The sequence below is a fragment of the Phascolarctos cinereus genome, unplaced genomic scaffold, assembly GCF_003287225.1.
Source record: "Phascolarctos cinereus isolate Bilbo 61053 unplaced genomic scaffold, phaCin_HiC Scaffold_3;HRSCAF=262, whole genome shotgun sequence".
NCBI lineage: Eukaryota > Metazoa > Chordata > Mammalia > Diprotodontia > Phascolarctidae > Phascolarctos > Phascolarctos cinereus.
This window is the reverse complement of record NW_027555736.1, coordinates 5,171,052-5,192,577: the sequence shown is the minus strand read 5'-3', so window position 1 is coordinate 5,192,577 and position 21,526 is coordinate 5,171,052. Positions and strand designations below refer to the sequence as shown.

At 46.2% G+C, this 21,526-nt stretch overlaps 1 protein-coding gene across 7 annotated transcripts in view; it reads right to left on the bottom strand.

The window, feature by feature from the left end:
• Window positions 1-21,526, bottom strand: part of EBF3 (EBF transcription factor 3) — a 151,349-nt gene that overhangs the window by 30,564 nt on the left and 99,259 nt on the right. For 4 of the 7 annotated variants that reach the window (XM_078150687.1, XM_078150685.1, XM_078150686.1 and 1 more), the window contains exons 7-10: window positions 18,890-18,971; window positions 14,271-14,415; window positions 8,044-8,174; window positions 7,435-7,561 (exon numbers count right to left, since the gene is read on the bottom strand). In XM_078150687.1, coding sequence (XP_078006813.1) covers window positions 7,435-7,561; window positions 8,044-8,174; window positions 14,271-14,415; window positions 18,890-18,971 — 485 coding nt within the window. The remainder of the gene's footprint in view (window positions 1-7,434; window positions 7,562-8,043; window positions 8,175-14,270; window positions 14,416-18,889; window positions 18,972-21,526) is intronic. The other 3 variants (XM_020978357.2, XM_020978355.2, XM_020978351.2) reach the window with 1 other exon arrangement.

Below are 21,526 nucleotides of genomic sequence, written 5' to 3'. Positions count from 1 at the left end.
TTCAGCTTTCAAACTCTTCTAGTGTCCTCTCTGGACATGTTTACTATTGACTGCTAATATCTTGTTTATCAACTGGGTTCAGACTGTGGCAAATGACAAGTTGACTCCAAGTGATTTGTGATAATTTCTTTAATTGAGCACAAGAAATCTCCAAACTGAGGGTGGGTCAACCAAACATTGAGGTAAAAGAGATCAACCTTAAAAACTCTAAATGAGTGAGCTTCAGAACAGGCTGGGGAACCTGGCTTCCAGTCAAGCCACCCTCACCCCCTTGGCGCTGGACTTTTGCTTCCTAGAAAGGGTTTATGCACAATGGTCATTCCAAGGCCAGAGTTGGCACACTTGAAAACAGGTCTACAGAAGTAGTTTGAGCCCTAACATGATTCCAATTAGAAGCATCCAAATTCTAATTCGTCTTAATCAAACCACACTATACTGCTTATATATTCTAATTAGAAATAATCTCTTTTATCATATTCAACAACTTGGGGCATTTCCACTAGTGCAGTATTGGATGCAAAGATGCTCCAATGACCATGCTTACATTTTCCAGGTAGGATGCCCAAGGAATGTTTTCATTTTTCTTAAACAAGCATGAGATGTATTCTTACACCCCACACTGAAGCCACCATTAAAGTCACTTAATAATTGCACTATATTCACTTCTCAATGCAGCCAATATCACATTAATTTAATTTTAGGGGCCCACCAGTTTATTTCACTTTTTACCATCTAGAAGGCAACTTACTATTAACTGGCAATTACATACGGCATGATTGTTAATTCTGTTCCTAAGTACGAGCTGCTTGAGAATGTTCTCTCTCTCTAATTTCTGACCTTCTTACAACAGGGGTGAGGTACGCTGGGAATACCAAGGAGTGGTGCAGAAGAGCTGGACATGTCATTTCTGACTCATTCCTTTAATTCACCATGCTAATCAACTGAACCGTCACTACCTCCCAAGGTAATTGCAGCTTGTGAACAGTTTGAAGGCAATGGGCAAAGAGGCATGGATAAATGGGAGAGGGCAATGCCTAGGCACAGGACTTCTGCTCTAGTTGCACTAATAGGGTCTGTTTCAGGGGGAATCTGGAACTTTTCCTACTCCTGTAAGCAGACCATTTATGGCCCATGTTCTCAACTGTACCTAGGCTGGAGACATCGCAAGCCACTGTGGTTTCATTACTCTTCAGCTCTGTGCCCTATGGTCTACCCCGTGCTGAGAAGGTTAAATGTGAGAGGTCCAAGCCAGACTCCAAGCATGGTAGGGCTGATAGGAAACAGATGCCCTAGGGATTCTGCCCCTCCCCATGGGGGAGCACATCATTTCCATATTGTGAAATACAGTGACGCAGGGCTCAGTTTTCAGTGGCGAGTGTAATTTCCAATGATTATCTCATTGTCCCCATCAATTTCGGAGCAATGCAAATCAGACAGAAGTTTCCAGGTCAGACAGGTTATGACCCTCCCTTTCCTTTCCTCGCTCCTTGTGCACAGCCTCCCAGAGGATCCCTTACACACTGTGTTTGAAATGTATATTCCCCTTCCACTACTTGGCTTGGGGAGGGGGAGGGGGAAGGCAGTAAATTAGCCTCTCACTACCTCACTGCTGAGCCAGGGAGAGTTCTGCCAGATCTCTGCATTTTTCAGTGCCTAGGAATTCTTAGGAGAATTTGGGGAGGGAAAGAATGACCTCCTTTACCCACAGCACTTTTTCCTTGGGTACAATGCTAATGCTACAAATTCAGGTCTGGATTGTATAACTTTGGCTGGACAAATAAAAGATGGCTATTGCCCAGGGCTAAGGATCACACTAGGTTGGGAGCCAGAGGACCTGAGTTCCAATCCTGCTTCTGACACAAATAATCTTGGACAGTACACTGTGGTAAAATGGAGGGGTTGGACCAGATGGTCTCTCAGATCCCTTGAGTTGGAAATCTATGAGCCTATGATTGCAATGGGATATTGAAAGAACTTTATGCTAAAAACTCCACAGGTAAGGAAAAAAAATCCTGATTAAAATTCGTTAAAGAAAAGATCAGATAGGAGAGTGAGGATGGAGGTCTCATATCCTAGGGAATGCCCTACTATCAGAAAGTCAGTCATCAAGCTTTGATGAAGTGCTTACAATGTAGAAGGCTCTGTCCTGCCAGAAAGCTGGAGTGAGAGATGAGCCGAGGGGTTGGGGTAGAGGCATGGTGAAGAAGTTGGTCAGATGTTGTGACCCTATCAAGTCATTTCACCTCTTGGGGCCTCAGTTTCCCCATCTATAAAGTGAGAAGGTTGAATGTGTCCTCAGATGTCCCTTACAGCGCTATCATCCCATGATCCTATAAAACCTGGGAGCTGGTCTGCTGCCTAGAGACCACCAGCCTCTATCAGGCATGCCAAGGAGACACACAGAGATGATCAACTGGATTTTTCCCTTTTCAGCCTTCTTGGAAAGAAGACTTATGCTAATTGGCTAGCCATTCTTTATGGTGGAGTTTTGTTTCATTTTGTCTGGTTTTTGGCCTGGGGTGAATTTATTTTTATTATTCTTCATTACTATTTGGCAGTCTTCTGGAAGAGTAAACAACAACAAGCTATGGGCTTTCTGAGCCACTGGGAGGCAGTAACAAAGCAGAATGAGACCTGGGAAGGTTTCGAGCAGGCAGGTCCAAAGGATGTTCTGTTTGGCGGGGCTGCCTGTCACCTGTGTGCAGTTAGCCAATGATCCAGCTGTGTGCCCCACTGAGCTGCAGACACATGCCTGCTCAAGCAGGATGTGGGTATGGGTCTGCACTCAGGCACACAGTTCTTTGGGTTTGGAGTTGGGGGGGGGTTTAACTACCACCAAAATGCCGGTCATATTTTAGGTATGTGACTTGTAGCATTTTCCTCTCAAACCTTTACTTACAATGAAGATATTTTTCAGTTCTGGAAAACAGTGCCAGCCCCTATTTGGACCTGGCATTCAAGGAGCTGGCTGGAATCAGGTCATGAAGCCCCATCAACACCTTTTAGTCCCTTTTCCCCCAAGAAAAAGGCATGTTCCACAATAATATAACCACCAAAGATGTGTTTTCCTTTTCTGAAATCCAAATATGGCCAAAGAACCCATGAAGTTATCATTTAAATCATGAGTTCCCCTGTTTTGTTGAAAAATCATTTTGATATAAAAGAATTTTATTCACATGCTGCTTCCAAGAAGACATTATTGGGCAAAGTGAGGTGCCTCCCTGGGCTTCCCCATATGTTTATACAGGTGGTGTTGTTCAGTCCTGTCTGACTTTTCATGACCCCATTTGGGATTTTCTTGGCAAAGGTGTTAGAATGGCTTGCCATTTCCTTCTCTAGCTCATTTTACAGAAGAGGTAACTGAGGCAAACAGGGGTAAGTGACTTGCCCAGAGTCACTCAGCTAGCAAGTTTCTGAGGCCAGATTTGAACCCAAGAAGATGAGTGTTCCTGACTCCAGGCATGGTGCTCCATCTACTGTACCGCCCAGCTGTCCCTATGGAGTATAGTACAGTACAATTTATAAGGTCCCTTTCAGCTTTCATGTTCCATGATTCTTTGCCTCAGTCAGACCCTCTCTCCCCACAAGCACTGAGAACTCTAGACAGATCCCTCACACACCAGCAAATAGGGAGCTAACACACTGACAAGGAGGCTTCTTTTCCCCATTACTTCAGAGGTGCCAGGGCATCTCACAAGTTTAAAAATAACATAATGAGGAGGCAGTTTCTCAGAGCAAAGTTTAAATTTGTAGATTCCATAGCAACTATGTGTCTGTGGCAACCTGTGCAGGCCATTTGAATTCACTGAGCCTCTTTCTATATCTGCACAGAAGGATGTTCTCCAAGACACTTGGAGATTCTATGATGCTCACAGCTCCATAAAGCTGCTTGGAGGAGAAACGTGATAAATTTAACATCAGATCGAAGACTTAGCTTTGACCAAATCTTGGTCATAGACTTGGAGCTGGATTCAATTCCAGACTCTCCTATTCACTGCCTGGGGGGGTGACATCGGGAGAGACAAACACTCTCTGGCACTCAGTTTCCTCAAGTGCAAAATGACAGGGTCAGATTAGGGAATATCTTAGAATTCTGTGCCTCCCAATACTAAATAAAAATTTTAGTGAATCAAATGAAATACTATGAACTGATATTATTTATAAATTATCTTCCTTATCATTTGTAAAACTATTTAATATTTTGAAAATCTACTGAACAAAACATGCTTTAGTAGTAGCCCTATTCTTAGCCTTCTTGACCAAGTCCCAGGAAGAAAAAATAAAAGTAACAGCCTCTGTTACTGCCCTGAGGAACCCACTATTGCTGAGAGTATTAGATGGGGTTAGCATAGTCCCCTAGACTTCTCTGCTTCTGCTCCCAGTCACCCACACTCCCTGAGTGCTCTGGCTCAAAGAGTACTCTGGAGAGAGGCTGAATTCGAATGCCAGCTCTGCTACGTCCTGACATTGGAATTATCTTCATAGCCAGGCTCCCAGGATCAATTTCTTCCTATCCTTAAAGTGAGTATGTTGGACTGGAGGAATCCCTCCTAAGGTTCCTTCCAGCTTAAAGCCACAAATCCCTTTAACCTGATAGAAACAGTAGTAAACAGTCGTACAGAAGGCCAGGCAAAGAGGTGACTCAGGGCAGAAAGGAGGCCTCAAACTCTACTCCCGCCATGTGGCTGTGTAGAGGTCCCAAGGACCCTGCTTGCTCACAACCTACCTGCAGGTTGCATGCACTGACCTCATGGTTCCCTGGGCATAGGGGCAACAGCCACTGTTGGCAAGGAAAGTCCCTTTCAGAACTGGGCCTGGCAAGGAAGAGACAGTCCAAATACGCTGCCCAGCTCCCTGGCAGCCTGAGAGGGGACAATCACCTGGCTTCCAGGAAGGCTCTGTCTGGTGCTCAGGGACAGAAGTTTCTCAAGAGCAGAGACCCCATCTTCCTCTGTATTCTAGTTGAGCCATCCCCTGTGGGGGACCAATGTCTTTTGGCATAGTTCTCACAATGCAGGGCTGGGATATAACTCAGAAGAGAATAATTAAGAATCTGCCTAAATCCAGAAGCCCAGTACAGCGTTAGGGTTTTTATAATGCCAAAGAGAATAACAGAATGTGGGAGCTAAATGGGCCCCCAACAGCATCTAGCCCAACCCTTTCATTTTGCAGAAGAGGAAACTGAGACCCTGTGAGGGAAAGGGGCATGCTCAGAGTCACTCAAAGAATGAACCCCCTTGACAGAGCTGAGCCCAGAACCCAGGTTCCTTGACTCCTGATCTAGGCCAGGCTTTCTACATCCTACCATACTTCCTCCATTTGGCAAGAAGGGTCTAGCAGCATTCGGATCTGACTAAGACGATGTGGGCTGCTGCTTGGGCGATGGTGATGCCAAGTGACTGCTAATGGGAAGCCAGCTTGGGCTGAGGTTGCAAGTTGGTGGAGGGGGGGTGAGGGGATTGTGAACAAGAAATTCCTTTCTGGGGTATGACTTGATTTCTGGCTGTGGCTAAGAACAGAACCAGACATAAGAGGTTTCCTTACTCTAATGCCTCCATATCCCTTTCACCACTAAACACTGAGTACCCAGGAACACCAGGTGCCTCAAACAAACACTTCTGAAAGCATGAAGTTCAAAGCAGCCAGGAAACCTCAAAAAGTCAGAGCTGGATGAGATCTCAGAACAGATCCTGGACTCCTGGGGGGGGGTTGTGGAGAGATTTCAGGGGTCCATGAGCAATACCCCAAATTTGATTTTTTTAGCATCTTCATAACTGTATTTCAATAAAATTGGTTTCCATAGTAACCCTAAGTATTTTATTTTATACATTTCAAACACAATTCTCAGAAGGGGTCCACAGCCTTCATTGGGCTGCCAAAGCGAGCCAGGACACACACAAAAAAGGTGAAAAACCCCTAGCTTAGACCACAGAATGTCAGAGCTGGAAGGGCCCTCAGAGCATAGAGTGTCAGAACATAGCGTGTCAGAGAAGGAAGGGACTTTAGAAAAAGAAAAGTAGAATGTCAGACCTAACAGACCCCTTAGAATAGAGACTATCAGAGCTAAGAAGGACCTTGGAACCTAGAACCTTAGACTAGAAAGCTTCAGATTTGGGAAAGACCTTACAATACATTTACTGTTAGAGATGAAAAGATCAAATAACTCAGAATGTTAATGTTGGCTGTGTCCTTAGACTACAAGGCTGGGCGGGACATGGGATGTCAGAACCAGAGGCATAAGATAACAATATTGAAACTGGAAGGTCCATTACAATGTAGAACACTGTCAGGGCTGAGAAGGGCCTTAGAATGTGGCGCGTAGAATGTCAGAGTTAGGAGGGTCCATGGAATAGCTGAATGTCATTACTGAAAGAGTTATTCAAGCACAGAAGTCAGGGCATTAGATCTGGGACACCTTAGAACACAGACCATAGAATACCAGAACTCTTGGAAGTACCTTAACACCTAGAAAAGAATGTCAGGTCTAGAAAGGGCCTTAGAATATGGAACATTGATGGTCAGAGCTGGGAAGGACCTTCAAAGAAACTCATCTTAGAGACCCTAAAACATATCATGTAAAGTCAGGAATGGAAAGGACTTTAGCATTTGAATTAGTATTTGATGGGTGGGTTGGTCTTAGAGCACACAACCTAGAATGGCAGGCATTAGAAAAAAGGATGTCAGAGCAGAAGACCTTGGGCCCCCAGAATGTCAGCACTCAAAGGGAGAGGCCTGAAAATCCCAGTGAGAAAGGACATAACTGAGTGTCAGTGCTTGAAATGACCTTAGACCTTAGAACACAAAATGCTGGAGTGAGAAGCAACCTTAGCAGTAATTTTAACCTAGAGTATGTGGACCCCTAAAGGGTCTGGGGATGGATTTGGGGGGCTCATGAACTTAGATGGGGAAAATTACATCTTTATTTATTTTCACTAACCTTCAGTTGAAATTTATCATTTTCTTCAATTATTTAAAAAACATTCTGAGAAGGGGTCCATGGGCTTGGTAAAGGGAGCCAAGAGGGACAGAAAAGGTAAGAAGTCCTGACCGAACCCAATCTCTTCATTTTAAAGATAAGCAAACTGAGACTCAGGGAAATGACTTGTCCAAGTTCATTCAGGCAGACTGTGCATAGCAAAGGCTGTACTCTAACCCAGGTCTCCCCCCTCCCAGTTTAATGGTGTTGCCCTTAGACCCCAGCGCCTCAGACTGGAAACCCAACCTCTGGATGCTCCCATGAATGAAGGCACACTTCAAGACTTTTTTTTCTTATTTCCCCACAGACACACAATACATGCTTCAAGCTTGCCATTCTGAAAACAACCCAAACTCCTAAATTTACAACCTCCTTTAAAAGTCACATGAGCAAGGACAAACGTTATTTGGTCACCAAAGAAGAAGATGCCGCTGCTGCTACCGCAGCAGCCCACTCACCAGTGTAGACGAACCGGCCAGGAGCACCTTTACAGAACTGTTTGGATTTGTAGGACAGGGTGACCTCCACCACTCCTGGAATGTGCCGAGGAGGGGTCTGCACTCGGATGGCATGGGGCGTTATCAGCTACAAAAATCATACAGGAAACAGACGCTCAATCCCGATGGCAATGAGGTGACTGACACTTCCCAGTTGGATATAATTACCCAAATGACCCCAAATTGGACCATCATTTTCTAATTCTACCTCCTTGCTGTCACAGAGCAGTTCGGGTCTCCCCCATGCTTTTTAAGAAAAATATCTGCAAATGATCCTGGGTTTTAGTTTACAGGAAAGGCCACAGGGCATCATCCATAGGAAAATTGCCTCCATATGTCAGGGTGAGCCTGCTCCTGGTAATTTCCACACTAATTGATCAATTGTCTGAGGGTCCTCCCCTCTCAGTAGGCCTTCCACCAGAGGGCCCCACTGGGCCTTCAGGGCCTTTCCCAGGGCCCAGCTCTGACCAGCCACATAGGAATCTTTAGATTAAAAAGGTGGTTTTTCCAGAAAGCCCAGGATGCCTCATGGAAACCCACTCGGGACAGCTCCCGATTCAAGGGACTCACCTCACTCCACACCAACATAGTTCCAAAGACGACCTGGAGGCCATCAAAGAAGTTGTCCCCGATGATGATGACTGTGGCCCCACCGGTGGTCCAGCCTTCGCTAGGGCTGATGGCCTTTATGCACGGAGTAGCTGCTTGTACAAGACAGAAAACCAAGATCTTAGTCCCTCTTCACGGCACCGACATCACGACTCTCTACCAACGACAAGTCATGCAAAGCACAGTAGGAAAAAAAAAAGGTGCGTGGCTTCTCCAAGAGGCAGACAAAGGGGCAATCATATATCAGCACAGGGATGTATTTAAAGCAAACTATTAAACGTTTTATAAAGCAAAGGCCAAGCTACAGAATATGAGTGAGCGAGGTGCGGAGGGCGGGGAATGGCTTGAGAGAGCAAATTCTATGTCAGGGTAAATATGACTATTACAAATGATTAAGCATCGGGGCGTGCATGTGGCATGTCGATTTATCTGCTTTGCTGCACGGATCTAAGCAGAGTCAATCAGAAGGTTGTTGAGGGAGACGGAGGAGCAAATGCTCAAAATTTCGATTCCTCATAAGCAGCTAATTGGGTTGGGTTTTTTCATCCGCGAACTTTGCCTTTCGGTTCAAAACTTCATTTTCCTCTGTCAGTCCATAATTACTACTTTTCACTTTTCATCAGGAAAAAATCAAAAGCACTATATTAGTACTTTTGTCAAAGGTACACATTTTAACATCTAATATTGTTTGTCGACATGAATCCCTGAGCCATTGCCTTGACCTGCCTTTGTCTCCAGGGTCTCCACATTTGCATGAGTTATTACAATGGGGCTGCTGGGAAGAGAGGGAGGCTGCCAGGGCAGTCTGAGCCTCCTCTGCGGCGGCAGCAGCAGCAGCGGCAGCAGCGGCAGCAGCGGCAGCATCAGCAACACCAGCAGCAGCGGCATCAGCAGCACCAGGCATTGGTGGCTCCCAGCACCCTGGGAAGAAACTGTGAGAAGCTGGTCCTTCTCCGAGAGGGGCAGCTTTGTTCTCGGCTTTGATCAGCCCTTCTTTTACATGGTGTTGACAGACCTTTTTTACCAGCTTTGATGGTCTTTTGTATGCTGACTTTCATGCAAAGGAGCAGATCCTAAAATAGACACTTTCCCTATTACAAGTAAATTCCACTGCTCTAATTCTCACCTGCAGGGGTTGGTTTGACAGGGCTGGGTTATTGTCTTCGAGACAACCTAAATGGTGTTCAACTTTTGTGTTGAAATAGTACCTTTAATATCAGAAGAAGGATCCGGCTAAAGGCACGGAGGGAATAGGTGCCTTTGTGAGTGTCTCTGAAAGAGGGAGCAGATGAGCCAGGATGTGGATGGGTCATGATTCCATCCCAGAATCCCAAGGCCTAAAGGATGTCCAGTCACACAAGTCAGATGGGGCCTGTGTGACATCACAAAAAGTGGATGACGTCACAGAGTGCTTTCCTTTGTGACAGACCCTAGTCTGAGTAAGGGCACTCTCCCCCCAGAGCAACAGGACAAGGGGACAGATTAAGGAGGGGAGTAAGGAAGCCAGCTTAGCCTAGCCCTCGGTGGGGCAGCATCACCCCGGGCTCTGCTCCATCTCTCCTAATAACCTTCTTCCCTAGTGAATCCTTGTCCATAAGAAGTAAAGCTCGGGGAAGAAAAGGTGGCTTTGTAGACCACGGCAGCACCATGCCGCAAGACCCCCGCCGGCAGGCTCCATGAGGATTAGTTTCCTAATGAGTTACTAGGTGCGGAGGGAGACGGCAGCCCCTTCTGGGTCCCTAGTGCAACGTAGCCCAGTTGTGCCACACCCGGCCCAGAGTCAGGAGTCGGCCTGTGGGCAGGCCCAGCCTTCCCAGACCCATCTCCTGGCAGACCAAGTCTAGCTAATCACCATTAGCCATTGTTGTTTGGAGCACTTCAGACATGCCACCTCCCTTTGTTTGCACTAATGTCGGACCAGCCGAGGTTATATTTGCTCATTCCCCTCGCATCTCCCTCCGCACCAAAGGCCCAGAGCACACACTGGGAACCTGCCCTTAACTAGCGCTGTTGACTTCATGCTAATAAGTTCATACAAATTTTCATTTCTGAGGCTTCCGAGTGACATTTGCTTTTCTTAATTGCATGGAGAGCATTTGAAAAGGATCAGCTCTCTAAAGACTGACAAGACTTCTCCAAGGGAGTGACCTTCATCAGCACAGCCAATTATGACAAATAATTCACCAAAAAAAATTACAGTAAACAAATTTACTTTGGAGGTGAGAAAAGGAAAAAAATCGAGGCCCTAGAACGTGCACAAGAGGTTGCTCTTTGGCAGCTGCGACCCAGCGAACATAAATGGCGCTGGAAGGTGTGGGGAGGGTGGCCGGCAGCTCTGGGGCTGGGGCCGGCCGGGGCTGGGCTGGGGCTGGCTCTGCCTCACTGCAGTGATAGCCATCTTCCTTCTGCCTGTATTTGCATACATTTCAATTCACATATCGAGGGGGAACATGTGTTCAATGGGAACCATGGCGAAATGAATTACACAGCCGGCGTTAGGGATCTGATGACATACGTGCCCACCACACTCAAGCAGATGAGAGAGACTGGGCACAGTCGAAGAGGAAGATGGCAGCAGAGCGAGGGATGCACTGAGAAGGAAAGAGAGGCACCCCCTGGTAGGCACACACATACACACTCATGTATGATACACCCACCCCCACATGCACACACACTATGTACACACGTACACACATACACGCATACATCCCTCACTGACCCACACATACCCCCCACCCTGGTGTACACACATATCCCTCACACACATGCACATTGTGACATGCAAGAATGTCCCTCACAGATTTACATCCTGACATGTATATACATCCCTCACACACACACACACACACACACACACACACACACAGTGATGTGCACGCATGTCCTTACACACACACACACAAACACACCCAGATACACACACATACTGGTGGACAGACATTCCCTCACACACTCATGTGCAGACACACTCACATGTTGTGGGATTTCTCCCTCTGGCTCCATTAGGCAGCATAACCTTTTTCTAAGGCTCCTGCCTTAAAGAGGTGATTGGGCGGCTGTGAGGTTACCACATGCCTGGGACGGGCTGCCCGCTTCAGGGAGCCTACATCCAGGAAGTCACAGGTCCAGGCCCCATCCCTACTGGTTTTGTTAAATTAAAGCTCTCATGGCCGCCACTGCTGTCAATGAATGAACTTGTTAATCGCTCCTCCTGCATGCCGGGCCCGCTTCCCGGCTACCCTGGGTTCTTCGAGGCAGGTGAAAGCCAGCCTGCTTCCTGCCAAGGGCCCGATGGCTTTGTCTGAGGGACCTTTCCAAGAGTGCCAGGGAGGCTCTGACTTCAGACACAAACCCACTTGTCCTAAATGACTCCGGGGGTTGTGTCCCTCCCAGCATTATAGGACAGTGCATCAGTCCCCATCCTCCCCGTCCCTCCCCGTGGTCATTAATCAGCAAGCCCTCCCGAGCCCAGACGTTCCCAGCATTTGTCACCTTTCTCTGGATTCACAATATTGAGGCACTCCAACAGGCCTAATCTTGCCTCATGAAGACTCCTTTGTTCTGCTGGCTAAAATGTCTCGTAATTGTACTTAGGATGTCCAGATGGCTGGCTGATACTCCAGCTGATAGGATTATACCTTTTACCTCTCCTAGGGCCATCTGTTCCCTTTAACTCGCTAAAACCCTGCAGCCTGGATTCAGTTGTCGTTATTGCATAAACCCTAACAGCATTACGGGCACTTGGCATGTAAATCAGTCTTGTGCTGCGGGCCTGGGGCTGGGCTGGGGCTTGCTTAAGGTTTAAACAGAGCCGGAGTCATTTATGGGGGGGAGGAGGGAAGGGACAAGAAAAAATTAAACATTAGTTCTAGATGCTGGGCTGGAAGGCAGAACAATCGTTCTCCCTCACTTGTATTCGACTACTGTAAATAATCTGGCTTGCCTTTTGTGAGCTCAAAGGATTGTATGGCAGCCTTCCACAGCAGCAGCGGGGGGAATTAGTTTACTTGGAAACGATCTGAGTGTGTGTGTATATACTGCTGGTGAATATTAGATGATTGGATAATGAGGTGTTAGCTAGAAGAGGCTGCACACAGGCAAATAGCTGTGGTTTGGAGTGGGGGCTTTTTCTTTAAAGGATGTATTGCTAATTCAAAGCATACCATACCTCCCAAAAGATATGGTTCAACCGGGCAGGGGGAAAGAAATCTGGCGCAACCCTGTGCCATACCTTCCAGTGAACTCCCTTTTGAAGTCCTCACCCCCCTCAAGAAGTGGCAGACACTCCCAGGTACAAACCTCTTCCCCGGAAAGAGAGAGACCTCTTCCCAAGATGGCCCTCATTTGGGAAAAATTCAACTGCGCTTAGGACAAACACCATTCCCCTCCCTCAAGAAAGATGCACTTGGGAGGGAGAGGTGGACCGAGCTGGGCGCATCTGTTTCAGGGCAGCCCACCGGCTCAAGCAGCCAGCCCGGGGCTCCAAGACAATGGTCCAGTGTGATCAATTTCGAGTGAAAGATATTGAAAGCATGTTGGTGATTCTGTCACCCACACTTAAGCAAACAAAACCCTGGCCTGGCTTCCTTGACAAAGTGGCTTTTGATTGGTGGGCCGAGGTCTCGGGGGTGGGGGTGGGGGTGGGGTCTGCACAAGGGGCCTTTATTCTTCTAAATGTTATATTTGCTCCTTACAATTAAATGCTTTTTTTAATGCAGATGTATAAAAATAAATACTCGTACTTGGCTAAGATCATAATAGCTCATTAGAAGAGGCTGAATTTGGACCCAGAAAAAAACCTACCACCACAGGGCTGAGAACGCTTCCTTGAACCTATAATGTTGCTCATCCTCTCTCTAGGGAGGGAGAGGACTGAGGGAAGAGGATTCAACCTTCCTAATTGTGAACCTCATTAGTAATGGTTGCTAAGCAAAACACACCCCTACCTTGAGCAGCTCGGAAGGAGACAAACAATACGTCAGAGGCCCTAATGACTGGGGTGCTGGGGCGACCTCTAATTACTCTAGTTTGGTTCTCTGATACCTTAGTCATTAACGCAGAAAAACAAATTAGTTTATTTTGGTGGACCACAGCAGATGCATAAATTGTGCTCCAGTCTTGATGTCTGAATCATATTTCATTTTGATCGTCACCACCGACTCCATTCACTTTTCTGGGCAAATGCATTAGTTCACCTCTCCAATAGATGACCTGAGTATGCCAGGATCGCTGTCCTCTAACAGTTCCATGGGTGGGGGTGGGGAATTCCCAAACCTGCTGTTGTTAGGGGTTCAACTCACTCTACAGCAATCACATTGCTTAAAGAAGACTTCAGATCTCTGCCCCTCAAGGTCACCCAAAAAGGAGCTCATTTACAATCAAAGAGATCTTACATTAAGGGGAATCATGATCCGTGTTGGTGTAGAGGGGTTTCTCCTTTCTCCAGTGACCTTTCCATGTTCCTCTATGTCTCCTGATATTTGCAAAGTATCGAGCCCATAAGTGTGTGAATGTGGGTTGGAGGCTAAGGGTGCCCACTGCCACGTGTCCAAGCCTCTCGGATTTGTAGGTGGGTATCTGGGGACATGTTTCTCCCTCCCTCTGCTCACAAATGCCTCCCTCTTAACTCTCCAGATGAGAAGTCAATCATTGTTGAATGGGTGTTGCAAGACAAACATTTAAGTGTTTTTTCTTAACCCTAAACCCTGCTGCTTTCTTCTGCGGCATGGGGACCCAGGTCAGAAAACTGACCCCATGGTAAACTCTTTGCAGGGTCAGTCATGTGTTTACCATGTATTGGCAATGGCAGGCTCAACCTGTGTCTCCCTACCTCTGGAGCAAGGATTATGACAAGCCAAAATAAAATCAAACAAATTAAAAGAGCAAGAAAAGCTATAAGCAAAACAAAGCTTTTAAACAAACAGAAGGAAAGAGAATGGAAAAGAGTTTTTAAAAACAGGCTAAGCGCAAAACATGAGGCATTAAAGCAGAGGAATCTCAAGAGAATGTAAGAAGCAAATACAGAACTGTCCTCTGCTTGACAAGGCCTGGGATGCTTTTTAATGGGTAGTTTGATCAATGGGAGAAGGGAAAACCATGTGAAAATAATGGTCAGGTGTATCAACATAAAGGATGATGCAAAAAAAAAAGCATTGCAAATAAAAAAAGACATGTAAATGTGTGCCTACCATTTTCCAGATAAGAAGGGGCCGTACCTTCTGACGGGTCAAGGCGGCGGGCCCGCCTTCCATGTTTGGAGTTGTTGTGCACAAACATGTTGTCGGACACAGCCAGAACGTGGCCATCCACGTTGACTGTAGTTGATACAACAACCTGCCAACAGAAAGTCAGTTGTCACATGGGATTTAAAAGCAACAACGATAACAACAAATTTACATGGTTTTTGATTTTATTTTTTAATACAACTTTAAAGGGGAAAAGGAAATCCCCTGATTGTGCTTGTAAGTTTTCCATTGAGGCCCACCCGCCATTCGCTGGTTTGGGGCTAATAGTCGGGATTTTTTTTTTTTAATTCACAATTGTTTCTCTTCAAAACCTGCTACACTAATGAGAGCTTAATCTCCTATTATGCTAACAAGTGAATTCAATTCAGGGAAATATTCTTCTAGCCATTAGCTTCAGAAACACCCCTCTAGCCACTCATTTTAAAAGCTGCTGTTTTGATCTGTTGATATATTGATTAGATAGTTTATCTAATTAAAATTTGTTCACTTGAGACTGCCTTCAAATGAAGGCTATGAGGATCCCCTACCACCAGCAACTGCTGAATAAATCAGAGCCCCCACTCCCTACATTCTCTCAGTAAATGATCTCTGGGTCAATTTCACAATTACATTTAATGTCTGATAGTGAACTTTTTTGCATCTGAAAAGACAGAGTTGAAGATGAATAGTGAAAGTGTTTTCAGTCCCTGCGAAGTATCCCTCTTCAAGTTCATCTGGATGTTGAACGACCCTGGCATAACCAAAGAATTTCCTCCATTATTTTTGAGTGAAAGGCTCCTATTCTTGTGTCCAGGTTCAAAGCCCGGCCAAATGAGAGATGATGGATAGGGCCTTTAGCTTCCAGCTGCTTCTTGGTACACACTGGAACAGGAACATAGGCAAAGGGGACAACCTTGCTGACCAAGACAGCATCTCAGAGTCTGGAGGTGACACTCTCCAACAAACCAGTGAAACAGGGAATGACCATTCTTTTAATGGTTTTTAAAAATGGTGGTGGCTCCAAAGGGTTGATGTCATTTGAATAGCAAAGATAGAAGTGCAAGTTTAATGGGAATATTACAGTACAGTCCCCTTGGTGCAAGCCCAGTTTTGAGTCCAGTCCCTGGGATGAAGGAAGTTTTGAGTCATCTCCTCAGGCCAGGCCAGGTTAGTCTTTGAGGTCATGCCAGACTTTGGTTAATATCAACGAAACCATCCCTCAGCCCCTGGAGCAGATTATGGCACTGTGCAGTAGACAAAGCTGACCATTCCAGATTAGAAATGAGCTATCTTCTGGGCTCTGGGTGCTGACAAATCCAAAACGCCCGACAGAATCAGCATTCAAAATAAAAGTGGCGCTCATCTCTTGGTACAGTCACAGAATGAATTTTTGAACTGAGCTCATTAATAGGCTTGATCTGAAGATTAAGAAACGGCACCATGATGAGGATACTACCAAAAGATTAGGGCTGGGGCTGCCTTCCTGACAAAGAGTCCCTCCTGCTTTTTGGTTATTAGCCCCTGAAAGCATCGGAAATATCGTACACCTTCAGCACTTTGGAGCAGCGCTCTTTGCCAGAGCTTTCTGGACGGGATGTTGGTCCTCTCAGCACCTTTCGGACACACTCTGCCACAGAGGAGGCAGTGGTCTGGCTGCCCCTTCTACAGGGGCATGGCTTTCCCAGGAGCCGCCAGGCGGGTCAGTCCTAGAGATCCTAGGAGCACAGATGGAGAGCTGCAGGGGGCATGAGAGGTCATCTGGTCCAGCCCCCTCCTTTTATAGAGGAGGAGAATGAGGCCTAGAAAGGGGATAGCACTTGTCCCCGAAGTCACAAGGTAGTCAGTGGAAAAGGCAGGTTAGTGGTTAAAGGTTTTATTTTGTTTGCATTTCTATAGTGTTTTATGATTCGCATGAGTTAACTCATTTGATCCTCACAACAACCCTGGGAGGTAGGTGCTATTATGCTTCCCATTCTACAGATGAGGAAACTGAGGCACAGGGACATTAAGTGACGTGCCCAGAGTCATATAGCTACTAAGTGTCTGAGAGAGGATTTTAACTCAGGACCTCATGACCTTTGTACCAACGTCTGTCCAATGTGCCATCAAGCAACCACATTTGAACCCAGGGCCTCTGGCTTTAAATCCAACACTGTTCTGCTCTGCCTGTATCTTTTATGAAAGACTCCTGGGGCCTGATCGTCATCCACATTACTGAACTCTGACTTTTAACCTGCTCTATGCAATTAAACAAAGTCATTGTAACTTGATGGAGAGGGCCCGTCCTTTCCCGGCCTCCTAGACCATAGCATGTTAAAGAGATGAGAAAAGGGGGAAGATAAATGTTTTTTTTTTAAGGACAACTATCTTTACTCTGTCATCTCTCTATCTAGGTCAATCACCGAGGGAAAACACCGTAGGTCAGCAGAAAGAGAGACAGCATGCTGTTTTCTTTCCCGGCATTGGTTCATTTCTGCAGTGCACCTTCAGAAAGGTGCTGAGATGGGGAAGCCAGCTGAAAATGTTGTTGAAGACCTGACATCCGGTTAAGTCCAGTTAAACCTTCTGAGAGGCAGGGAGATTAGCTCAAGAGACCACAGGAAGTCCTTCTAGTAAATCCGGGGTCCCACCGCAAAGCCCAAGATCACTTGTGACTGATGCTTCATTCAGTCATCAGTAAGACAAGGAGGACACATCCACTCGCTCCAGGTTTGACCTTCTGCTCTGTTCCAATGGATCAATATCACCAATGCCGGGCAAGGCCAAGATGCGTGAAAAATGGAAACTGGACTGGACTGTTTGCAAGAAACCTTTGTCTCTATGCTACGGGGCCTGACTGTCGGTGGCTGGCTAAGGCACCCCTCCTAGGAGGGTGGGTGACCGTACTTGAAAACAGAGGTCATGTCTTCTGCTGTAAAGCTTACCCTGGAAGTAGAATTTCTCAGAAAACCATTTGAATGCCTTAATAATAAGGCCGTGTTCACCATGTCCAAACTTGGATCACCAAGTGGAGAACCTGAAACAGCTATCCTGTGTTTTTGAGTCACGATCAGGGGCTATGGAGAAATCAGAGTCTAGATAATCCTAAAATAGCCAAAGAAGTTGTCGTGCTTCTACAAGACTTGCCATCCTAAAATTACCCCCTAACAATGACCAAACTGAAAAATGGAGAGAAACAGGCCTGGTCTACCCATGGCATTAGGTCAATCCTCTCCCAAAATAAGATCTCTTGGGGTGAAAGTGGGAACCAAGTCAACCAAGGAAAAGGCCCACAACTCAGCCATTGAGGCTAAACAGGATGAAAAAGTCATCCCATTTAAACTGTAGAATTTAAGGGAGGAGAGTGCTATGAAATTGGCCCAGAGCAGGGAAGGGAATGTAGTACTCCCTTAGGAAAACAGCATGAAACCTTTAAGTAATGGTGCCTGGCACATAGTAGGTGCCTAATAAATGCTGATTGATTGACTATGTCACTTTATGGTACGACTGAGAAAAAAAAATCCTCATCTAACCAGATATCCCAACGCCTGGCAAAGACAGAGCACCAGATGTTGAAACGGCATTATGCTGCCTAGCACGCAGTAGGGCTTAATAAATGCTTATTGATTGATTGCCTATGCCACCTAGATTGTAAGCTAAGTTCTGGTCAGCCAAACAGGCCTGGTCTACCCATGGCATTAGGTGATGTTTTAGGTGATCAAACTAATGCTAAAGTAGATATTATTTTAGGGTTTTTTTAATTTGTTTTTACTAGGAAACCTTTTCTAAAAAACCAAAGTGATTTTAGATCTGCCTATTAAACTTACAAGACCTGAATGGGAACAGTATGATCAACTCCCAAAAGTGACTTTCCAGGGACTAACTCTTTAAACTCCCGACCCAACTCACGAAGTTCTATTTGATTCAGGCTCAGGGAAAAAGTCAAGTGATGGCACATGACCAATTCCCAAAATAAGATTTCAAAGGAGATTACCAGCTTCACCCGGACCACTCTGGACTCCATGAACCTGGGTCCCTCAAGTTAGCAAGTGAATGTGCAGAAGAATTTTCTTGACTTAAATGTTATCAAGCACAGAGCACACTGGTGACTTGGTGTGGCCCAGCAGTGACCTGGGCTCTTGAGCGGCACTAGCAAGTCCTAGCAAGATGGAAAAGCGCCACGTCTGGCCTAGCAGCAGACCAGGGCTATTGTCCCAGTAGTAGGCTGGTCACTAGGTAGAAAGATCTTTGGCTAAGGAAAGCCACAAAACAGGAGAAACAAATAAGGTTAGTTCCCCAAGCACTGAGGACGATAGGGTCTCAGATTCAAAGCTGGAAGGAGTGGTTATAAAGGCCAGCTCCTTCATTTTACACCTGAGCAAACTATGACCCAGAGACAGAAGGCCATTTACTCAGGGTCCTAGAGTTAGGTAAGAGGGGGGAGTGGAACCCAGGGTCCTAACTCCAAAGCCAGCACATGCTACAATACACCACTTTGCTTCCCATCTAAAAATTGTTTTCACAGCAAATTTCCAGAATTGGATAATCAACATTGTGTGAAACCATTTGGTTGGACCCATCTTGATGCTTTTTCAAATGTGTACCTGGAATCTCCGCATATCTCGGGGGTTGCCTGCATTCTTCAAACAGTTCTGATTGCACTTGAGGAAAAACTTGAGAAAGAATCTATAAAGATACAAAAGTGGAGTCTGTTAGGTTTATTCATTAAGAGATGTGATCATCAGACATTTTAAAAGTCCAGATACTCAGGTGGCATCAAAACCCAGCGATGCTTTCCTTTTCATTGGTCTTTGCTTGGATGAGAGGCCCTGCCCATGATCCAGGACGCCAAGCGAGCCGGGGTGGCCGTGAGGATGATGCTAATGACAACGTCACATCTCCATGATGCCTGAGACCTTGCACAGTTCCTCACACACATTATGGTGTTTGAGATCATGGAGATGGCTTCTGATGAGGCAAGGCCTCTTTACAGTTGGTGTTTCCAAGCTCTCTAAGAAGTTACGATGGGGGTGGAGATTTCCTGGCAGCTTAATAGGTGGGGTAGCTTGGGCCTGGTGGTGGAAAGGAGGCTCTTACCACAGCTGGCCATTAACTGCCAGGAAATGTCCGACCCAGAGGTCATTCTTACTTAAGTAAACACACTTTTAATATGGATTTTAAGAGGGTTGGACTTTATAGTTGCAATATGTACAACTCTTTATGAAACACAGGAGAATTTTTGTTGAAAGAGGGAGTGAGTGATTTCCATGAAATGTGAGCCCATGTTTTAGAAGGTGCACTGAGGAATTCTAGGGGCTATAAGGAAACTATTCACGTTCTTTTGCTCTTGGCAGAATTTTTCTGGGTTGAGGGTTGGGGAAAAGGCACCAAATTTTGCCAGCACCTTTTGGCCAAGCCTCGTATTGTGTCTTGGGGCATAAAGGTGACGGGATGTCGTGAAGCTCCAAGATGGGCATTTCTGGGTGGTTCTTTCTGCCCTAAAGTATTCCGGGAAGCAGCCAGGTGACCTGAGATTTACCACCAGAACTTCTGGGAGTTCCATGGTGAGTGAGATGAAGAGGCTGAGACCAGCTGCTTCTTGACCTTGAACAACAGGAGAATAGGCCAGTATTTCCCCCAATTTTCTCCCAGAAATACATTCTGTCTTGCCAAGCACTGTATTTTTTTCTACACAAAATCCCCCCCTCCCAATATAGGCAACCTCATGTCACGTCCTCTTAATAATAATGAGAAATCAAGAAGTCTCAAGAAGGAATCTTGGAGATGTGGTGGCAGAGAGGAAGAGGTTTGCCAGCATCGTTCATGACTGTGTCCTGAGTGGGTTTTATGATTTTAGGTGAATAACTACGCTGTCAGGGAGGCGACTGGTGCTGGTTTAATGAAGACCCGGCCCATGTCGTGAGGCTTCCCTGTTTGGGGACAGAATCTGCTTCTGTGCTGACCTCCCCTGCCTCTGCTTGAGCTCCCAGGGTTCTCACTGCCACCGACGCCCATCTGCCAGCAGCACACAGAGAGTCACCTGATATTCCGCCCACCAATTTTTCCTAACAGCCACTGTACAATTAAAGCCAACATGTTCCGTTGTGAGGTAAATTAGGCACACCTGCGGCCAGACTTCATTTGAACTGCATCAGAAAAGGACCTAACAAGGTGAGAGCACACCACAAACTTATAGCCCTGTCAAGCAATTAGGTTTTCACTTCTGGGACATCCACACAGTGCAATTATGCCACACATTACAACCTGGGTAATCTTCTGAACAAATGTCATGTCTCTGAGAAGCCAGTAAAAGCAGTTCATCTGCAAACGGAGGCCGTCTTATGCTGCCTGCCGCCTTCTGCACAGGCCAGGCGGAAGGAGCTGCTAGGCGAGGACAAGGACCCTTTTGTTCTGCCCTTTCTCCAGGGCAGCCTGTTGGAGCCCTTGGTGCTGCCTTTTAGCCAGGACACCTTTTTACCTGGAGCAGAGAAGAGCCCCGATGATTTTCTAAACAGGCTTGACTCCAGAATCCTCACAAGGCGCCTGAGCCTAGCTCAGCTCTACTTTCAATCCCAAGTTTAATGCTGGGTTCCCAGACTTGCCCCCACCTGGCCCCCAAACAAACAAACATGACTTGTTCCAGTTCCAAATGTAGGGTACACCCACTTCACTCATCTTGAGAAGGCATCGCTATGGCCTCTAGACTGAATATCAAACCAAGTGGTCAGAGATAACCATGCATTTGCCAGGGGCCCAGTCACTATTGGACAAAGCCACTACAACAATAACTAATGACCGTTATTTCCTAGACCAATACCAGGAAGTCCCTCCACCAGGGCAGCAGATGCCTCCCCTCCCACTGGAGTTGACCCAACTAGTTTGCCTCATTCTTGTTCAGGTGTTCAACATAAGTGTTCCACAAAGTCAATGGAAAATAGAGCAGAAGGAGTCCCCAAAGTGGGATTACTCGAGTGGGATACAACCGGGTGCCAGGAATATGTCCTGCTTTTCCCTGGGAATTGTTTATAGAAGCTGGCAATCACCACTAGGGAGAGGGACCAAAAAAAATCAGGAATGCCAAGACATGGGAGTCCAAGAGTAATTTCTACCTTTGCTGGGTGACCCTTTAGTTGGCCTTTTCCAAAGAAACATCTGACAACCACTTTCCATATCTCACTCCCCAGCTTTGGGGCACAAAGGACTTCATGCTCTTGTTTTGAAAGGAAAAATCTTTCCTATGT